This window comes from Poromitra crassiceps (assembly GCF_964638095.1).
Source record: "Poromitra crassiceps genome assembly, chromosome: 14".
In the NCBI taxonomy this organism is placed as follows: Eukaryota; Metazoa; Chordata; class Actinopteri; order Beryciformes; family Melamphaidae; genus Poromitra; species Poromitra crassiceps.
The window spans coordinates 8,737,557-8,757,556 of record NC_139633.1 but is presented as its reverse complement, the minus strand read 5'-3'; the positions used below and the strand labels follow the sequence as shown (position 1 = coordinate 8,757,556).

General features: G+C 42.7%; 1 protein-coding gene across 1 annotated transcript in view; it reads right to left on the bottom strand.

Moving 5' to 3' along the window:
• spred2b (sprouty related EVH1 domain containing 2b) overlaps positions 1-20,000 on the bottom strand; it is a 49,725-nt gene that overhangs the window by 13,420 nt on the left and 16,305 nt on the right. Inside the window, exons 2-4 of the mRNA XM_083650601.1 lie at positions 9,624-9,825; positions 6,415-6,583; positions 4,247-4,311 (exon numbers count right to left, since the gene is read on the bottom strand). Of these exons, the coding sequence (XP_083506727.1) occupies positions 4,247-4,311; positions 6,415-6,583; positions 9,624-9,825 (436 nt within the window). The remainder of the gene's footprint in view (positions 1-4,246; positions 4,312-6,414; positions 6,584-9,623; positions 9,826-20,000) is intronic.

Below are 20,000 nucleotides of genomic sequence, written 5' to 3'. Positions count from 1 at the left end.
GATATTGACGTAAATTCCCTGCACCGACCATGCTTCTATGACCGGGTCAATCAAACGGAACGACCCCAAATGCAAGCTTGTGGGGTTCAGAAATTAATTTCTCTGTGCCGCGCAGCGTCGGCTTTGATACACGCTGCCTCGCGTACGTGAGTCTCAGTCAGACAGTCAACAGACAGAAACCTGCTATAACCTACACATCATAACAGACAGTAACCTGCTATAACCTACACATCATAACAGACAGAAACCTGTAGCCTGTACTACGAAGCTAGTTTAATGCCTTATCCGAGTAAGTTTGAGTTTAAACCTGGTTTAGCCGTACTACAAAGCAAGTTAACTTTCAATCACCATGGCAACTGACCAGGTTAGCTTCAGAGGATAAGATCAAAATCCATGACAGACCCATATAATCGGCTCTCTGGAGTCACTCACTATTCATATAAGATCGCCATATGAAAAATAGATTGCAGTCAACTGAGAATATAACAAGAAAAACATTTGTGGCTCTGTAGGCTACATAATTAAATTAAGCCTACTTACCACTTTATGTCTTAACAGCTCAACGATGCGTGGAGAAATATGATCACTATTAATCACGCAGCGCATATCATACACGGAGCCTCAAATGGAGTGAGGGTGATATTCTCCTACATGCCAGAAAAGCCTATAGCCTACATATAATATAGATATGGGATAAATATGGGATAGCCCCAATAGGCTACTAAATATTAGGGCTGTGGCGATTCACTTATCTCCCGATTCGATACTATCACGATTCTTGGGTGCCGATTCGATTTATATTGCGATTCTTAAGTATTGCGATTCTACGATTATTGCGATTCGATATTACGATTTATTGCGATTTTTGTTTATTTTTTTCTTTTCTTTTTTCAGTTTGTTTGCTTTTTTACACTAGATTAGAACATGGGAAAAGTTTATTCATACACTAGAGACTGTATATTATATATCATGAGTAGGGCTGGGCGATATAGTTAAAAACAGGGGCAGACTGGGATCATAATTCAGGCCGGGCATTAGATACCAAGCAGGCCAGGCCAATATGGGCCGACGCGCGTGAAATTTGGGCCGTTTGAAGCCAGATTTGGGCCGTTTGAAGCCAGATTTGGGCCGTTTGAAGTCCAATTTTACAATGAGATGCACCCACTTTAACCCTGAAGTGTAATTATTACTTCAGACTAACTAATAAAGTAATAAAACCACTAGTAAACCAGTAGGCGGCGCCTGGCCTGCTGTTCAGTGAGTGGCCTGACTGCAAGCACCAAAAAAAAAAAAAAAAAAAAAAAATTTTTTTTTTTTTTGGCGATTATCGATTCTGGAATAAAAGATCGATTCAAAAAATCGTGACATTAAAAATCGCGATACTTAGGTGAATCGATTTTTTCCCCCACCCCTACTAAATATGCAGGCAATTCTTGCATGTTTCAGCTGGAACTGTGTCCTGTAGGCTGTATGCCAATATATGAGCAAAAATAGGCTAGTTTTTATCAATGAAAACTATGCCCGCATCGTCTCAATTCAGTTCAGCAGTTTTCTCTTTTATATTAGGCATCAGCATTATCATTATTTTATATATTAATTATTCGATCAGTGCAACTACACACATAATGAGTGATAGAGATCATTATTCATTGAGCATGCGTTTCTAAATCTATGGTCTAAATAGGTTTACAGATTGTGGAAATTTATAGGCTGAGATTACACATTTAGGGGACAGAAATCGCTGATCAAAGTAAATCAAATGACTGATGTGAATACAAGCGGCAGCTTTAGCAGTCCTTCAGCAGATTATATCCAACGCGGATTTTCATTCTGACATAGGTTACATTAAATATCCGCTAAAACTCTGATCTCTGCGCTTTCATTAGAATGAGGAAATGGGTGTAGAAATGGGTGTGGGCGTGGATCAACTCAGCTGTTCATAATGTGATTGGCTAGCGCACCTCTTTCGCGTGGACGCGCGCCTGTGCACGAGCGAAAAACGTGCGCGTGCACAGGCAGATCCCAGATAAAGCCAGCTTCAGTTATCGAGTAGAAAACCAGCGTCGTAGTATCGGTAAACTAGATAGCTTTGATCCTGTTCAGTCAAACCAGATCAAAGGGACTTATCGCGGATCTGTTAAGATAGCTTCGGAGTACAGGGTACTGCTATAACCTCAAACCTGGTATAACCTACACATCATAACAGACAGTAACCTGCTATAACCTACACATCATAACAGACAGCAACCTGCTATAACCTACACATCATAACAGACAGTAACCTACACATCATAACAGACAGTAACCTGCTATAACCTACACATCATAACAGACAGTAACCTGCTACAGTATAACCTACACCTCATAACAGACAGTAACCTGCTATAACCTACACACCATAACAAACAGTAACCTGCTACAGTATAACCTACACCTCATAACAGACAGTAACCTGCTATAACCTACACACCATAACAGACAGTAACCTGCTACAGTATAACCTACACCTCATAACAGACAGTAACCTGCTATAACCTACACACCATAACAGACAGTAACCTGCTATAACCTACACATCATAACAGACAGTAACCTGCTATAACCTACACATCATAACAGACAGTAACCTGCTATAACCTACACATCATAACAGACAGTAACCTGCTATAACCTACACATCATAACAGACAGTAACCTGCTACAGTATAACCTCCACATCATAACAGACAGTAACCTGCTACAGTATAACCTACACCTCATAACAGACAGTAACCTGCTATAACCTACACACCATAACAGACAGTAACCTGCTACAGTATAACCTACACCTCATAACAGACAGTAACCTGCTATAACCTACACACCATAACAGACAGTAACCTGCTATAACCTACACACCATAACAGACAGTAACCTGCTATAACCTACACACCATAACAGACAGTAACCTGCTATAACCTACACATCATAACAGACAGTAACCTGCTATAACCTACACATCATAACAGACAGTAACCTGCTATAACCTACACATCATAACAGACAGTAACCTGCTATAACCTACACACCATAACAGACAGTAACCTGCACACCATAACAGACAGTAACCTGCTATAACCTACACATCATAACAGACAGAAACCTGCTATAACCTACACATCATAACAGACAGTAACCTGCTATAACCTACACACCATAACAGACAGTAACCTGCTATAACCTACACATCATAACAGACAGTAACCTGCTATAACCTACACATCATAACAGACAGTAACCTGCTATAACCTACACATCATAACAGACAGTAACCTGCTATAACCTACACATCATAACAGACAGTAACCTGCTATAACCTACACATCATAACAGACAGTAACCTGCTATAACCTACACATCATAACAGACAGTAACCTGCTATAACCTACACATCATAACAGACAGTAACCTGCTATAACCTACACATCATAACAGACAGTAACCTGCTACAGTATAACCTACACATCATAACAGACAGTAACCTGCTATAACCTACACATCATAACAGAAAGAAACCTGCTATAACCTACACATCATAACAGACAGTAACCTGCTATAACCTACACATCATAACAGACAGTAACCTGCTACAGTATAACCTACACATCATAACAGACAGTAACCTGCTATAACCTACACATCATAACAGACAGTAACCTGCTATAACCTACACATCATAACAGACAGTAACCTGCTATAACCTACACATCATAACAGACAGTAACCTGCTATAACCTACACATCATAACAGACAGTAACCTGCTATAACCTACACATCATAAAAATATGCATTTAGGCTATTTAATAGGAGATGTGTGGACATTTAGCCTAATTTGAGCCTATTTTAATACAACTCTGTCTCAAATTGTGCTGAGAGGGGATTATTTTCACCAGACTTTGTGTGTGACCGCCAGATTTTACTGTGCCGTGCTTTGATTGATTTTACCGGTAAAAAACAACAACAACAACAACAACGTAATTACCGGCTAACGGAAGCTCTGCTTTAAATAGACTCTTATTTCACTTATATCGTAATAATGGAATAAATATATTTGAATCACTCTCCGTTTTTGAGTGAGGAGTAAGCAAAAATACTAGACATCCATTTCCAGGGTACACTTCCAGCAGAGAGGAGCCATTAATACTGAATGAATGTAGGAAAAAAACATGCTGTGTATGCACACACACACACACACACAGTGCTTACAGTGAAGACGTCATCGTCGCCCAGCTCGCCCTCGTTCTGGAGTGTTGTGGAGGAGGTGGTGGAGCCTGCAGAGAGATGGACAGAGAGAGGAGGACAGAGAGAGAGGAGGACAGAGAGAGAGATGGACAGAGAGAGGAGGACAGAGAGAGAGATGGACAGAGAGAGGAGGACAGAGAGAGAGATGGACAGAGAGAGAGAGGAGGACAGAGAGAGGACAGGCACAAACCAAGATCAATGTTCATTCCCAGAGAGCCAAGACTCTGTTGATGATGCATTTAGAAGACAAGTCCTGGACCTCGTCCACTGTCAGCGAGTGGGAGGTGGGCTGCTAACATTTGATTTGGATAGTCTTTAGTATTTGTAACATTCCACACACCTGTCCTGCACCTAGTGTCATATGTAGAGGGTATGTTCGTGAATTGTCACACAATGCCACTGGCGTAAGGATCGGCGGTGCGGTGCACCGGGGCCCAGAGCCGTCAAGGGCCCATGAAGGGCGAGTCTCGCTTTGCGGAGACGTAACGTACTTACGCTTTCTGCTGCAGTCCCACTCCAAATAAACTTCCACGCTCTATTATGCAGTCAGCCCTCATGTAGCTTACTAGGCTAACGAATGCTATTAGCTTTAAGTTTAGTTTACTGGGTTCAGTGGATTGGCGTCATTGTACGGGAAAATACGAACGCGTTCTCTTTCCGACGTGTCTTCAGCGGAGTCTCCTGTGAGGTTCTGGTGACATCATTGACCATATATGGAGCTGGAGCAAGAGAGGAGGAATATCCCTTCACGTAGCCAGCCCCTCTTTGTTTACCCTTCGGGGGGTCCTGCTAACGCACAATAGACGGCTAACGATCTGCCTGACGAAAAGATTATGAGCGAGTCCATATTTTCTATAACAATGTAATTGTTAGGTCGGGCCCGGAGCAAATATTTGCACCGGGGCCCCATGGCAATGACGTTTACGCCACTGCATAATGCTCTATAGATAATCTGTTGAACATCTGTTAAACAGTTGAATGAAAAAAAAGAATAGTTGAAATAGTTGAGCTGTTGAAGTTGCAAATACTCTCTCTGCAGGCGGACTATCCAACTGACGTGTTACAGACGGGCTTTGTGGACAAAATGATTTGACAGAGGTGCAGCAACATCTGGGTGTCACGCCTGTCAGCACATCTGGGTGTCACGCCTGTCAGCACCCCGATGAAGCAAGCCTCATTTGGGTGTCAATGCTCAGACAAACACTCGTAAACACCGGCGTCAAATCAGCCTCCTGCTCATTGTCAGTGAGAACAGCTGTGAGATTCCTCGCTTGGTGTTCACAGGCCGGAGCCGTAGCTCTGTCTTTCTACCTTTGCATCGGTAAAAATGGATTAAATTCTTTTTTAAGAATCATTGAAATAATTCAACAAAACATATATTGTGAAAACGGTTACGTAATGTAACACAAATGTGCATAGCATGATCGAGAACAATTCACTGGCTTTGTATCAGGATTCAAATGGTCCGTCAGATATCAATCTGATCTTCTACAATATTGTTACTTGACCATCATGACCTGGTCAGAACCTCTTGTGACCCCACTTTCAGGTCTCAACCCAACAGTTGAGAAACACTGATCTCAGATCTGTGCTACAGTAGTACAGGTATCGCTATTGAGATCATTTTTCTGACGTTTTGGTCTTTTCTTTGTCTCAGACCTGTTTTGGTCTTGATTGTTATTGGATGTTGAGTTGACTTGTTCTTTATCTAAAAATGGTCAATGACTCCAGTTTTCAAGATATGATTTTCTCCATCTGGTCCGCCTTTCCCCCCAGCACCACAATCAATTTAAGTGACCCGTCTGTCTATACGATGTAATGGTCCTAAAACATCTATGAACAGATTAGTCAAAATATGATTTATTAGTCAGCTGAATATTGAAAGTTAGAGTAGAAACCTACCGCAGATAGATCGACATTTCTGTTCATCTTTGTGGAAAAAAACTTGCTAAGCACTTTTTTTACTTTTAGAAAGACATATCGTGCCTTTACTCCTTATTTTGGTCTTGACAAAGACTCGATTTGGTCTGGTCTCGACCACCCTTTGGATCTTAGCCCTTAACTCGACTGGACCTGGTCTCGGGATCGACTTGGACTTGGACTTGGCCAGGTGACCCGGCAGCAGAGCGTACCTTCTGCCAGGTCCTCGATGGCTTTCCGTACTCCCCGGTCGAACGCCCGAGCGTCGGCCGGGCTCTGGAAGGACAGGCCACACCTCCTGTCCTCCACCTTCCAGTGGTGGAAGGTGGGCGTGGCCGTGGTGTACACCAGGTCCTTCCTCAGCGGACACTCCAGGATCACCTGTCAATCACAAGCAGACGGGCCAATCACAACGGGGAACAAATGACTGGTTAGATCAGTCCTTCAGTAATACTTCATCCTTCAAGTACGCAACAAAGAACCACACCAAATCCTTAAAGGTCCCAATTCGTGCAGCTGTAACCTCTTAAAAACGTGTGTCTCTGGTCCATAAAACATGATTCTGGATTAATCTGTCGAAAATATAGCACCCCCGTTTGTTGTGACGGAGTTCTCACTTCCTCATCTCGTCGCTTCCCAAGAATGGCCTGTTTCTATAATATATTCAGAACTAACAGTTCCCATTGGCCGCTGAGGGAGAGCCCGCCCCAGGCTCCCAGCGGCCAATCAGATTAGCGTCTGTGGACCAGCACGCTAGGTTGCGAGTTATCGTTAACTTAACGGTACTACGCTAAAGAGGACATCTCAAAATGCCTAGACTTACCGAATGCACCTCTGCAGTTGCTGGATCACGTACAGTTGGCGTCGCTCCAGCTAGAAGTGTTAATTTTGTGGCTATAGACTAAATGGTGCAGGTAGCTTGTGTGAGAGAGACCCGCGCAGTATGCAGGAGGAAGCTAGTGACGTCCCAATTCCCCTCTGGGCAAACGAAGCGTTTGGGGGTGTGGCTTGGAGGAGACTGCAGAGGGACGCTGAATAGGGACAAATCCAACTGTGGCAGTTCTGAGCGTGTGACCACTCATTACAGGGAGGGCTGACAGCAGTATATATGCATTTACAAGTAAAAACAGCTTTTGCACGGAATGGGACCTTTAAGAGTCTGATCAGTCTGATCAGTGTAGGTAGGACATTTCAAAAAATAGTTTTTGTCTAAAAAATGGGGGCATTTACAACATTTTGAGGGCACAAAATATATTTAGTGCATTAAGTTGCTAAAGCGCTGTTTGTGTGAGAGTGTTTTTCATCGTGGTCTTCTTGCAACCAGCTTGCAGTTACTGAGTGTGTGTTAAGCCACTTCTTAACATGCAGTGGAATCCGTATTATAACCTGCACCTAGCCGGTTGGCCTGCATGTTAAACAACAATTAGCCGGCCTACGCGCACTCCCGAGACTCCGTATCTTATCTACCTCGACCACCGGTATAAGATCCGCTTCCACGCAAGCGCTGGTCATGTTAAACAGTGGAACGATATGATCCGCATATGTCTGAGTGGGCGGCTGTGGCTCTTCGTGACTCACTTCACGTTCGCTAGTTTATTAATTAATGAATCGTTCGGGCAATCGCTTATATCAACGAGCAAACTCACGGTTTCCTCAAGTGCTGCAATGACCGTGCTTTCCGAGGTGAGGGCTGGCTTGACTGCAGAGAGGCAGCGGGGAAGGAAAGTGAGAAGTGGAGCAGAAACGCGCTGAGAATACGAGGCAGCAGGATGACTGAAGCAAATGAAACAACTATCACAAAGAGCAGCCGACATTCTGACACTTTTTGCGCAATGCGTGCCGCTCTATCTGCCTGTTTGTCTCTCTGCCAGTGACCGCATGTCTGTTTAGTGTGCGTGTGTGTGTGGCATGTCATTTTTAACGCTGTTCATAACGAGCAGAGCGTGTTTAGGCTATCGTATGGCTCCATCCCCAAATTAATTTTCATCGTCCCTGACGCTACTGTGCGCCCACACTGCGGAGTGGATAGGAGCTGACTGACTCTGACTGATAGGCTATCAAAGTTTTGTGGGGAGAAATACATTTCAAACTAGTCAGATATGACTTGAATGTCATAAAATAAATCACCCACAGTGATTGACGACAGTCCGCCCACTATTTTGACTGCGCGGCTTTATGTAGCTTAACAAAGGCTTTTGGCACATTGCCACCCCTCGTTGTCAATGGACTCTGTTAAAACATGTTTTTTGAAGTCTCCAGATTTGTCAGGCAGGCAGACTGTGCATCCACACTGTGGAGAGGATAGGAGCTGACTGACTGAAACTTTTGTGGGGAGAAATAAATTTAAAACAAGTCAGATATGACTTGATTTGTTTTTGTTTGGTTACAAATTCGCTAAAGCTGTTTCCTATCACATTTCTTGTTTTTGATAGATGCTACCGCCCCCCCCCCCCGCCGCCCACTGGCAGAAAAAACGGCTCATATCCAGTTGTTTCTTAACAAAGACCCCTCATGTTTAGAAAGGCAAAACCTGAAAATATCCTGTTCTCTCTAGCAGGACATGATCCAGATAACATGTTTAAAAGGCACTTTAGAGATGGAAATTAAATTAACTAATTGGATGAAATTAAAATGATCGAAATCTTGGGAGCAACTGTTGCCCCTCAATCATGTTTTTTAGGGCCATTCTGAGATTTCTCGTGGCGTCTTTGCCCTCGCCCCTGGCTAATTTCCTACACCGAGTCCGACGATCCTAAATGAAGAAAATTCAAGTCGTTTACTCGTCTCTGTTACATCACCACACAGCCATCTTGGTAGTAAAATAACAGGTGATTGTAATAAATTAACATGACATCATGGGAATGAATACTGAACTCACGGATGATTTTGGTATCCATGTCCTGAGGACATAGATACCAAAATACATTGTCCTTAACACTTAACGGGTGAGCTGACCAATAATAAAAATACAACAAATGATCAAATGACATTTTTTGTCATTTCTTAGGCATAAATTGTCAAATAAGTATATATATAATATATAAGTATATATATAATATATAAGTATATGATACTTAGAAAGATACTTAGAATGAGGTCATTCTCATCAGCTGGACTGCAGGATTCAAAACATCAACCCTCTGTTCATCACGGTTGTGCTTTTCTTACCCCTGTTGTGCCCATGTGAGACTTGTGGCCCCGCCCCTCTCAGTGATGTCACCATGTGGGACTTGTGGCCCCACCCCTCTCAGTGATGTCACCATGTGGCCCCGCCCCTCTCAGTAATGTCAAAGCAGGTATGTTGCCTTTGACGGCTGATGCAAAACACACCAGTGATCGGGGGCGTGGAAGTTTCAACCCCACGGAAAGCAGTGAGTGCGGCGATACGCCTGTGATCCATCGCTGCGCGTGCGCGTTTTACCTGTTTGTCCCGTAGCCGCTCTCCGTGGATGAGGAAGTGGGTGCTGCCGCGCGCGCTGCAGGCCGGCGTGGGCGCCAGCTCCGGGGGCAGGAGGCGGCACACGCCCACCCGGGTCAGAGCGCCCCCGTCCTGCGCCAGCCAGCCCCCGCTCGAGTCGTCCCGCGTCATCACCACCGCTTTCACACGCACGATGTAGCTGTCACTGGAGGCAGAGAGACAGAGACATGATTATTGTGATGGTTGCCCACTAGCTGATATTTCACAGATTCAGTGCTAGAGTGGGATACATTACTGCCTTTAAACAAACAACGAATTCATAAAGAAAAACAATATTAAGCAATGCAATGAATAAATGGCATGTGTAAAAGCAAATCAAATGTTATTGTAGGTTTCACAGAGAAACCTCCCATCACGTCGAGAGGAGGGCTGATTGGCCGATACCTGACCTTTAAAACCCGGTTACTCAAGATAATGCACAGACTTTGTTGTGAGCAGTTTCATGTAGGAACTATTTTCTTTTGCAGTCTCATGTAGCAACTAGCTTGAGTGATGGGGGCATGATTTCTGGAAAGAGACATTGCTGTTGAAGTTTATCAAATGTATTTCTTTGGCACTTTGAGCACCACAAGCCGAGTGCCATCCAGTTCCACTGTATTGGTGAGAAGGCAGAAACTCTGCGGCCGATATCTATAAAACTCAGGCAACTAACACAAAACGATATAGATACATCTTTTTTTTTAAGTTTATTTGATATGGACATCACAGAGCATTGGCGATGTGTAACATACATGTATGCACAACAACCAGATAGTGTTAAGTGTTTATAGCGGAACGCACATTTTCAACACCTGTCCACAGGTGACTTTTATATTAAAATATAAAATGGATAAATAGCACTAAAGGTGAGAGGAAAATATGTATTTTGGATTTTAGGGTGAGCTGTTCCTTTAAAGGTTTTTTTTGTTCTTGACAAAAGCCCCGAAGCAGCCGAGCTGATATGAGATTGTTAGACGGATGTCCTCAGTCGTCGCTCACACAACAAAAGCACGAGGAAATCACTTCCACTGACTTTTCCTGCTGCGGCCATCTAAACTTCCTGGAAGTCATTTGATGTTTCTATGTGGCAAAGCAGCACATCCGCCCCCATTCTCCCACTCCAGGCAGACTCCGCCCCCATTCTCCCTCTCCAGACAGACTCCGCCCCCATTCTCCCTCTCCAGGCAGACTCCGCCCCCATTCTCCCTCTCCAGGCACACTCCGCCCCCATTCTCCCTCTCCAGGCAGACTCCGCCCCCATTCTCCCTCTCCAGGCAGACTCCGCCCCCATTCTCCCTCTCCAGGCAGACTCCGCCCCCATTCTCCCTCTCCAGGCAGACTCCGCCCCCATTCTTCCTCTCCAGGCAGACTCCGCCCCCCATTCTCCCTCTCCAGGCAGACCCCGCCCCCATTCTCCCTCTCCGCCCCCATTCTCCCTCTCCAGGCAGACTCCGCCCCCATTCTCCCTCTCCAGGCAGACTCAACGTTACAAATGCAAAGAATTTGCAACCAAGGCTGGTGTGGAGACGGGCAAAGCATTCGTAAGGGAGGTGATACTGGCAAAATAATCAGAGGGAAACGCTTTTTTAATGCCAAAAAGAGCACGTATTCAAGCTAGCATGCAATGCGTAGAGATGAAAATCCGTGTACAATATATACAACTGCTTCAGGCATTTGACCCCGGTCTAGACTTAGGTCCCATCTCTCCACCTGTTTCCTGTATATGCAAACTTTGTTTTTCTCATCTTTTCTGGCGTGTATGAGCGACAGTTTGCTCATGTTCATATTTATTATAGAGTTGAATTCACACGGCGCGACAGCATGTCTGAGGGTGTCGCAAGCGGTCTTTGCCCGGATCCTCGCTGTGCAGGTGGGAGGAGGTGTTGTGGTTTAGTCTCGTCTTTAGCAACGGACGGTGGAAGTCACTAATTAACATTTACTCACATTACTGTAATTGAATGAGATAGCGTTTTTGTAGTCAGTCAGTCATTTGACTTGTACTTTTTAAGTTTTGTTTTCATCACAGTATTAAACTTCACTTTATGAAGTTACATCCATTACATATACGGTAGTGCAGATTCTGTGGTTGTCCTTCAGCAAGTGGACCAGCAAAAGAGTCACATCTAACAAGGTTCTCTTTTCTAAAAGGTAACTATTATATGGGATTTTCAATCGGAGGACATTTGAGCTACTTTTACTTACATATATATTCGTTGTTGTTTTTTTACAGTACTTTTAATTGTACTAAAGTAACATTTCAACAAAGTAGCGATACTTTTACAAGCTCGAGTAGAACAAATTTGTACTCTTTCCACCACTGCTCTTAAACGGTACTCTAAATACAAATTAGGGATGGGCATTTCTAGCAAAAACACTATTCGAAATTCGCTGGCCAAATTCGAATTTAATTCGAAATTCGAAAATAAAAATAAAAATGTAAAAAAAATTAAAAAATTTTTTTTTTTTTTTTTTTTGTGAGTGAAATGTTGCATTGTCTCCCCTGATTCTAAGTCTACGGCTTTATTAATTAATATAAAAAGCTTCTGCTGTGGATTTTTAGCTCAAACAAGCATTGCACCACTGAAGTAAAGAACATGTTACATGACATTGACATTTTCGAAAATAAAAAACAGTTTTGACAATCATGAGTGGTTCATTAAATATTTAGTAGGCTCAGGTCTGAGTGCCAAAGGGGTGCCAAAGTCACCCCCTCTCCCTCTTCATGGGATTTCATCCGCCATTCATTTTTCCATAAACCTTGCTTAAAATGCTTATAAAAAATTTTTTGGGTGCAATTTACTTGCTCAAACCAAGCGATTTGACTATACTTAGAATCAGGGGAGACAATGCAACATTTCACTCAAAAAAAAAAAAAAAAATTTTTTTTTTTTTTTTTTTTTTCGAATTTCGAATTTCAATAATAAAAGTCGACCTTGATAATAACAACGATTATTCGAAAATTCGAAATTCGATGCCCATCCCTAATACAAATGTCAAAAACTCAAAAGCCATTGAAAAGAGAAATTCTGCACAAAGTGCCTCAAACTATGTACAGCCGTTTGCGTAGGTGCAAACAGTTAGTTGAGTGGAGCTATGACGTGACACACACACACCTACACCCACACACACACCTACACCCACACACCATGCGAACCAACAGACAGCACCGCTGCAGTTGAGTCTATTTGATTAGCATCAGCCTCACGTGCGCTACCAAACAATACATGACAAAAACCACTCTGCTGCAGTCAACAGAGTCTTCCAGGTCTTTAACACAACACTGCACAATACATGACAAAAACCACTCTGCTGCAGTCAACAGAGTCTTCCAGGTCTTTAACACAACACTGCACAATACATGACAAAAACCACCCTGCTGCAGTCAACAGAGTCTTCCAGGTCTATAACACAACACTGCACAATACATGACAAAAACCACTCTGCTGCAGTCAACAGAGTCTTCCAGGTCTATAACACAACACTGCACAATACATGACAAAAACCACTCTGCTGCAGTCAACAGAGTCTTCCAGGTCTTTAACACAACACTGCACAATACATGACAAAAACCACTCTGCTGCAGTCAACAGAGTCTTCCAGGTCTTTAACACAACACTGCACAATACATGACAAAAACCACTCTGCTGCAGTCAACAGAGTCTTCCAGGTCTATAACACAACACTACACAATACATGACAAAAACCACTCTGCTGCAGTCAACAGAGTCTTCCAGGTCTATAACACAACACTACACAATACATGACAAAAACCACCCTGCTGCAGTCAACAGAGTCTTCCAGGTCTATAACACAACACTACACAATACATGACAAAAACCACTCTGCTGCAGTCAACAGAGTCTTCCAGGTCTATAACACAACACTACACAATACATGACAAAAACCACTCTGCTGCAGTCAACAGAGTCTTCCAGGTCTATAACACAACACTGCACAATACATGACAAAAACCACTCTGCTGCAGTCAACAGAGTCTTCCAGGTCTTTAACACAACACTGCACAATACATGACAAAAACCACTCTGCTGCAGTCAACAGAGTCTTCCAGGTCTTTAACACAACACTGCACAATACATGACAAAAACCACTCTGCTGCAGTCAACAGAGTCTTCCAGGTCTATAACACAACACTACACAATACATGACAAAAACCACCCTGCTGCAGTCAACAGAGTCTTCCAGGTCTATAACACAACACTACACAATACATGACAAAAACCACCCTGATGCAGTCAACAGAGTCTTCCAGGTCTATAACACAACACTACACAATACATGACAAAAACCACTCTGCTGCAGTCAACAGAGTCTTCCAGGTCTATAACACAACACTACACAATACATGACAAAAACCACCCTGATGCAGTCAACAGAGTCTTCCAGGTCTATAACACAACACTACACAATACATGACAAAAACCACTCTGCTGCAGTCAACAGAGTCTTCCAGGTCTATAACACAACACTGCACAATACATGACAAAAACCACTCTGCTGCAGTCAACAGAGTCTTCCAGGTCTATAACACAACACTACACAATACATGACAAAAACCACCCTGCTGCAGTCAACAGAGTCTTCCAGGTCTATAACACAACACTACACAATACATGACAAAAACCACCCTGATGCAGTCAACAGAGTCTTCCAGGTCTATAACACAACACTGCACAATACATGACAAAAACCACCCTGCTGCAGTCAACAGAGTCTTCCAGGTCTATAACACAACACTACACAATACATGACAAAAACCACCCTGATGCAGTCAACAGAGTCTTCCAGGTCTATAACACAACACTACACAATACATGACAAAAACCACTCTGCTGCAGTCAACAGAGTCTTCCAGGTCTATAACACAACACTACACAATACATGACAAAAACCACCCTGCTGCAGTCAACAGAGTCTTCCAGGTCTATAACACAACACTACACAATACATGACAAAAACCACCCTGCTGCAGTCAACAGAGTCTTCCAGGTCTATAACACAACACTACACAATACATGACAAAAACCACCCTGATGCAGTCAACAGAGTCTTCCAGGTCTATAACACAACACTACACAATACATGACAAAAACCACTCTGCTGCAGTCAACAGTCGTCTTTGTTCTTTGTTTGTTTCATAATTACTTTACAGTATGATTTAATTTGTGCTCATTCAAAGTAGGGATGGGCATTTCTAGCAAAAACACTATTCGAAATTCGCTGGCCAAATTCGAATTTAATTCGAATTTCGAAAATAAAAATAAAAATGTAAAAAAAATTAAAAAAAATTTTTTTTTTTGTGAGTGAAATGTTGCATTGTCTCCCCTGATTCTAAGTCTACGGCTTTATTAATTAATATAAAAAGCTTCTGCTGTGGATTTTTAGCTCAAACAAGCATTGCACCACTGAAGTAAAGAACATGTTACATGACATTGACATTTTCGAAAATAAAAAACAGTTTTGACAATCATGAGTGGTTCATTAAATATTTAGTAGGCTCAGGTCTGAGTGCCAAAGGGGTGCCAAAGTCACCCCCTCTCCCTCTTCATGGGATTTCATCCGCCATTCATTTTTCCATAAACCTTGCTTAAAATGCTTATACAAATTGTTCTACTTGCTCAAACCAAGCGATTTCTTAGAATCAGGGGAGACAATGCAACATTTCACTCAAATTTTTTTTTTTTTTTTTTTTCTTTTTTTTTCGAATTTCGAATTTCAATAATAAAAGTCGACCTTGATAATAACAACGATTATTCGAAAATTCGAAATTCGATGCCCATCCCTAATTCAAAGATAGTGCGATGAAGGGCTCAAAAGACTTTAAAACAGGTCAGTTATTTGTTTATAATGAAGATTTATTTGTTTCCCTCTCCAAAAAAAGGTGTAAAAAAGGTGTAAAAAAACAAATCGTTATTTTAAACATCTGCATCGGTATTAGGGATGTCACGACGATACTATAATCTCTACTTCGATACAGATACCCAGGAAAATATCGATATTCGATACCATTTTCGATACCACGGGAAGGGGGGATGACGACACATCAAGAGGCATAAAAATAAATTTAGACAGATGGACGGACAGATGCACACTTCTCCATAATCTAGACCTGATCAAACTTTGAACTTAAGACAGCAGATTAGCCTCTGCTCTAGCCATCAGAACACGTTTAGCTTGTTGAAGCAACAGATAGCCACCAATGATAGGGAGGGACAAATCTGTGATTTTTCATGAAAAGAAAGCACTGATGGTATCGAAACTGTTGCAAATGAGTATCCGATTCAAATTTTCAGTATCGATACTTTTCGATACTATCGATACTTTTGACAACGCTAATCGGTATCGGCACAGAATGTTGCAATGGCTGCATCATCCCTAGTAGAAGACATTGTCGAGCGGTAGCATGGCAGCTGCTGGAACACCACCAACATGGCCACCGTCCACATGAATCATCTCTGACAACAACAGGATGTACCTCTCTGTATTATCCATCCATGCTGCACGGTGTGTGTGTGTGTGCGTGTGTGTGTGTGTGTGTGTGTGTGTGTGTGTGTGTGTGTGTGAGCGAGCGAGCGAGGACAGAGAGAGAGAGAGTGAATGAATGAGAGAGGTGTTGTTATATAATTAGCTTTCAGACAGTCCCAGGGATTTGAGGCACAGTACGCGCGCGCACACACACACACACGCACACGCGCGCGCACACACACACACACACGCACACACACACACACACACACAGAGGTGGTAAAACTGGTTCACCAGCTCCCACCCACACACATTCACAAAACTGACTGAATGACAGACTGAGTGACTGACTGGGGTGACAGCAGCCAAACAAGCTGCACAGAGAAGCAACCGCAGATCACCCACAAGAAGGTTTGTAGGCTACTTTCATCATGTATACAGTACTAGTACACACACACACACACACACACAGATGCGCGTTTTTAAATCGAATTACACGCATTCAGATAGTAGAGGTTCATTGTGTAAGTGCATTTAAGGCACACACACGCACGCACATCTTTTAAACTGAAATCCTGTGAATTTAATTAGAATCTACATTGACACTACAGAATGGCGACCCAGGCATGAGGACATGACGTGACACACACACACACACACACACACAAGCCATTTTGAATCCACTCAATTAGATTAGAAGAATTCCTATTTGCAGAGTCATAGCGGTCTTTCAAAGGCGCTGCTCTGGAGGAAAGACACAATCTCATTGGTTGAGTTCAAACTCAATGGGCGGAGCCAAAGAGACAGTTATTTGGAGTTAAAATAAATTGCTTGTTTTTTTTAGGGGAGCACGGGGGTACATGCAAACTCATGCAACCTCCACAGAAAGGCCCTTTTGACGAGCCCACCCGGGCAGCACCCACAGCGTCCCAGGTGGGAATCGAACCCAGGACCTTCTTGCTGTGACGCGACAGCGCTACCACCTGGCCACCGTGCCCCTTGGAGTTCAAGTTATTTGGCTCCGCCCACTGGCTTAGTTTAGTTTAGTTCATAGGTCCCCTGCTGCAGCAAATGCTACACCTATTCTTACTGGGGGGCGACACATACATAACACGTACATAACACGTACATAACGCATACATAACACGTACATAACACGTACATAACACGTACATAACTCGTACAATATATTTACACACAACATAATATCGACATAGCAAAATGAAACAATACACTGCACAACCGTACAGGTATTTAAATAAATATCCTTTCAGTAGTCATCGCTGCTCATCAAAATCATCACACATTTGGTCCGTTTCATGCTTTCATATCATCTGTGCAATCCACACACATGAAAACAAAAACAAATAAATCTAAATAATAAAATAAAAAATTATACAATTGGTCTTTCACATCAGCGACCTTGCATAATTATTATATAAGCACATCCAAAATCGTACAATCCGATGTTTTCTGGGGGTACATAAATTTACACCTGTGTTGGCTTTTCAAGGGGATATGGGTTGGGAGCCTTGTTTGATCAAACAAAAAGGTGAAATGTTGAGATTGTGGAACCGTCTATCTAATATGCCAGAGAGTAGAGTTGCAAAACAAGTGTTTAACTGGGATAAAGCACATAAGTATCCATGGTGTAATGATATTAATGATGTGTTCAGGGAAGCTGATCAGCAATTTATTTTCAGAAACAGTTTACGCTGTAGTGTTCGCTATATTAAACATAGGCTATTTCTTGATTATAAAGAAAAATGGGCCAATGACATCTGGCTCAAACCAAAACTTAGAACATATGTTCAAATTAAAAATATGTTCACTCCAGAACCCTATGTTACTTTACCCCTGGATAGATCCAGAAGATCTTTATGTGCCCAGTTGAGAACGGGTACCCTCCCTTTGGCTATTGAGGTTGGCAGGTTCAATTCTATTGCTGAGGAGGAGAGACTTTGTACTGTATGTGAATTAGGTGTTGTGGAAGATGAATTTCATTTTTTGTTTCATTGTACGCTATATGAGGAACCAAGATTATCTCTATTTCAGTTAATGCAAAATAAGAAACCGGAACTATTTTGGTCAGGAGATGATGCGAAGTTGGAATGGTTGTTCAGAGATGAAGTCTTCAGTTTGGCCAGGTTTATTGGGAGGGCTTGGAAACTCAGAATGGAGAAGCTGTTCATCTGAATATATAACTCTGTCTTGTTTATGTTTGAGCGTTTTGTAGCTTGTTTGTTGATTTGTTTGTATTGTTGAACTTGAATGATTTGTGTCTTGTAAGCCCAGACGGGCTGGGCACCTTGAATATGGTGCATGACACAGAAATAAAAATATCTATCTATCTATCTATCTACAGCAATATAATCAATACAACTCCATTAGCGCATAATACAGTCATCCAATCCAATCCCTTCATATAATTATAACTTATTGATCAATTCTCTGTCCAGAAGACACTGTTTTAGTTGTACTTTAAATCTAGTTTTACTGTTTACTTGTGTGATGTGTCCAGGGAGTCAATTCCATTCGTACACAGCCAATGAGACGATTTCTTCTTCCACAGCAACTCTGCCAAATAACTTACATCGATAAGAACTAGGGATGTTCGATATTGGCTTTTTTTACCGATATCCGATAATGTCCAACTCTTAATTTCTGATACCGATATCAACCGATACCGATATAAGCGGGCTTTTTTTCCACCAAAATTTCACTTAACAAGTTACATAATGTAGCTTAATGTAGCTGAAGAGTTTAATATATAATATGCATGTTGTGTTAAAGTTGTAAGTGTTAGAGAAGCGAGCTTGTGAACCAGAAGGTCGTCGGTTCAATCCCCGGGACCGGCAGGATAAATCTGGGTGGGGAAAGTGAAAAGGCAGCGCTTGCCCCTCCCTCATTACCACCACTGAGGTGCCCTTGAGCAAGGCCCTTAACCCCAACCTCTCCAGTGGAGCTGCTCAGTGGCTAACAGATCAGACTGTGGTTGTACTGGTCAGCTTCCAGGTATGAATGTGTGTGTGAATGTGAACAGGGCACTCCTGAAAAAGAGAGCATTGCTGTATTAAAAAAAAAAAAAAAAAATATCGGCATGAAAACCGATACCGATATTTTCCGATATCGATTTTTTTTATGCTAATATCGGCCGATAATATCGGTAGGCCGATAATATCGGACATCCCTAATAAGAACCGAAGGCCTAATATCTAGGTTGTTCCGTTCCAACATCAGCGCACAGCAAATCCGCCATTTTGGCCTGAAGCTGACACCTCTGATTGGCTGCCACAGCTCAGTGCTGTTGAGTCCCATTGGCCAAGGAGGTGCCCCACCCCCCACCCCCCAGGCCAAAATGGCGGTGGCGCGGTTGTCCAAAAAGCACAACATTTTCGACTCTTGCCTTCAATAGTATCGTGGACGCCTGTCAGAGACGTTCAACAAGACTGAAACACATATGGGCACGTCCCGCACACATCCAGCACACATCCAGCCCACATCCAGCACACATCCAGCCCACATCCAGCACACATCCAGCCCACATCCAGCCCACATCCAGAAATAACAGCACATTCTGTCCTAAATAAGAAGGTGCGCTTTAAGATACATGATACCTGCTTTAAAGATACATGATACCTGCTATCGGCTCTCTGATATGAACTTGTCACATTTTGGGCCGTCTTGTGACCCGTGTTTAGAGCCCGGCCTGTAATCTGTGGTTGGAACCAACACACAGCCACAAGCAGCAGCACCGCTCTACTCTCATATCACATGGGAGTGGGCACACATTCTGGTACAAATACATGTACACACACACACACATATACATATATATGTATATATATATACATATAT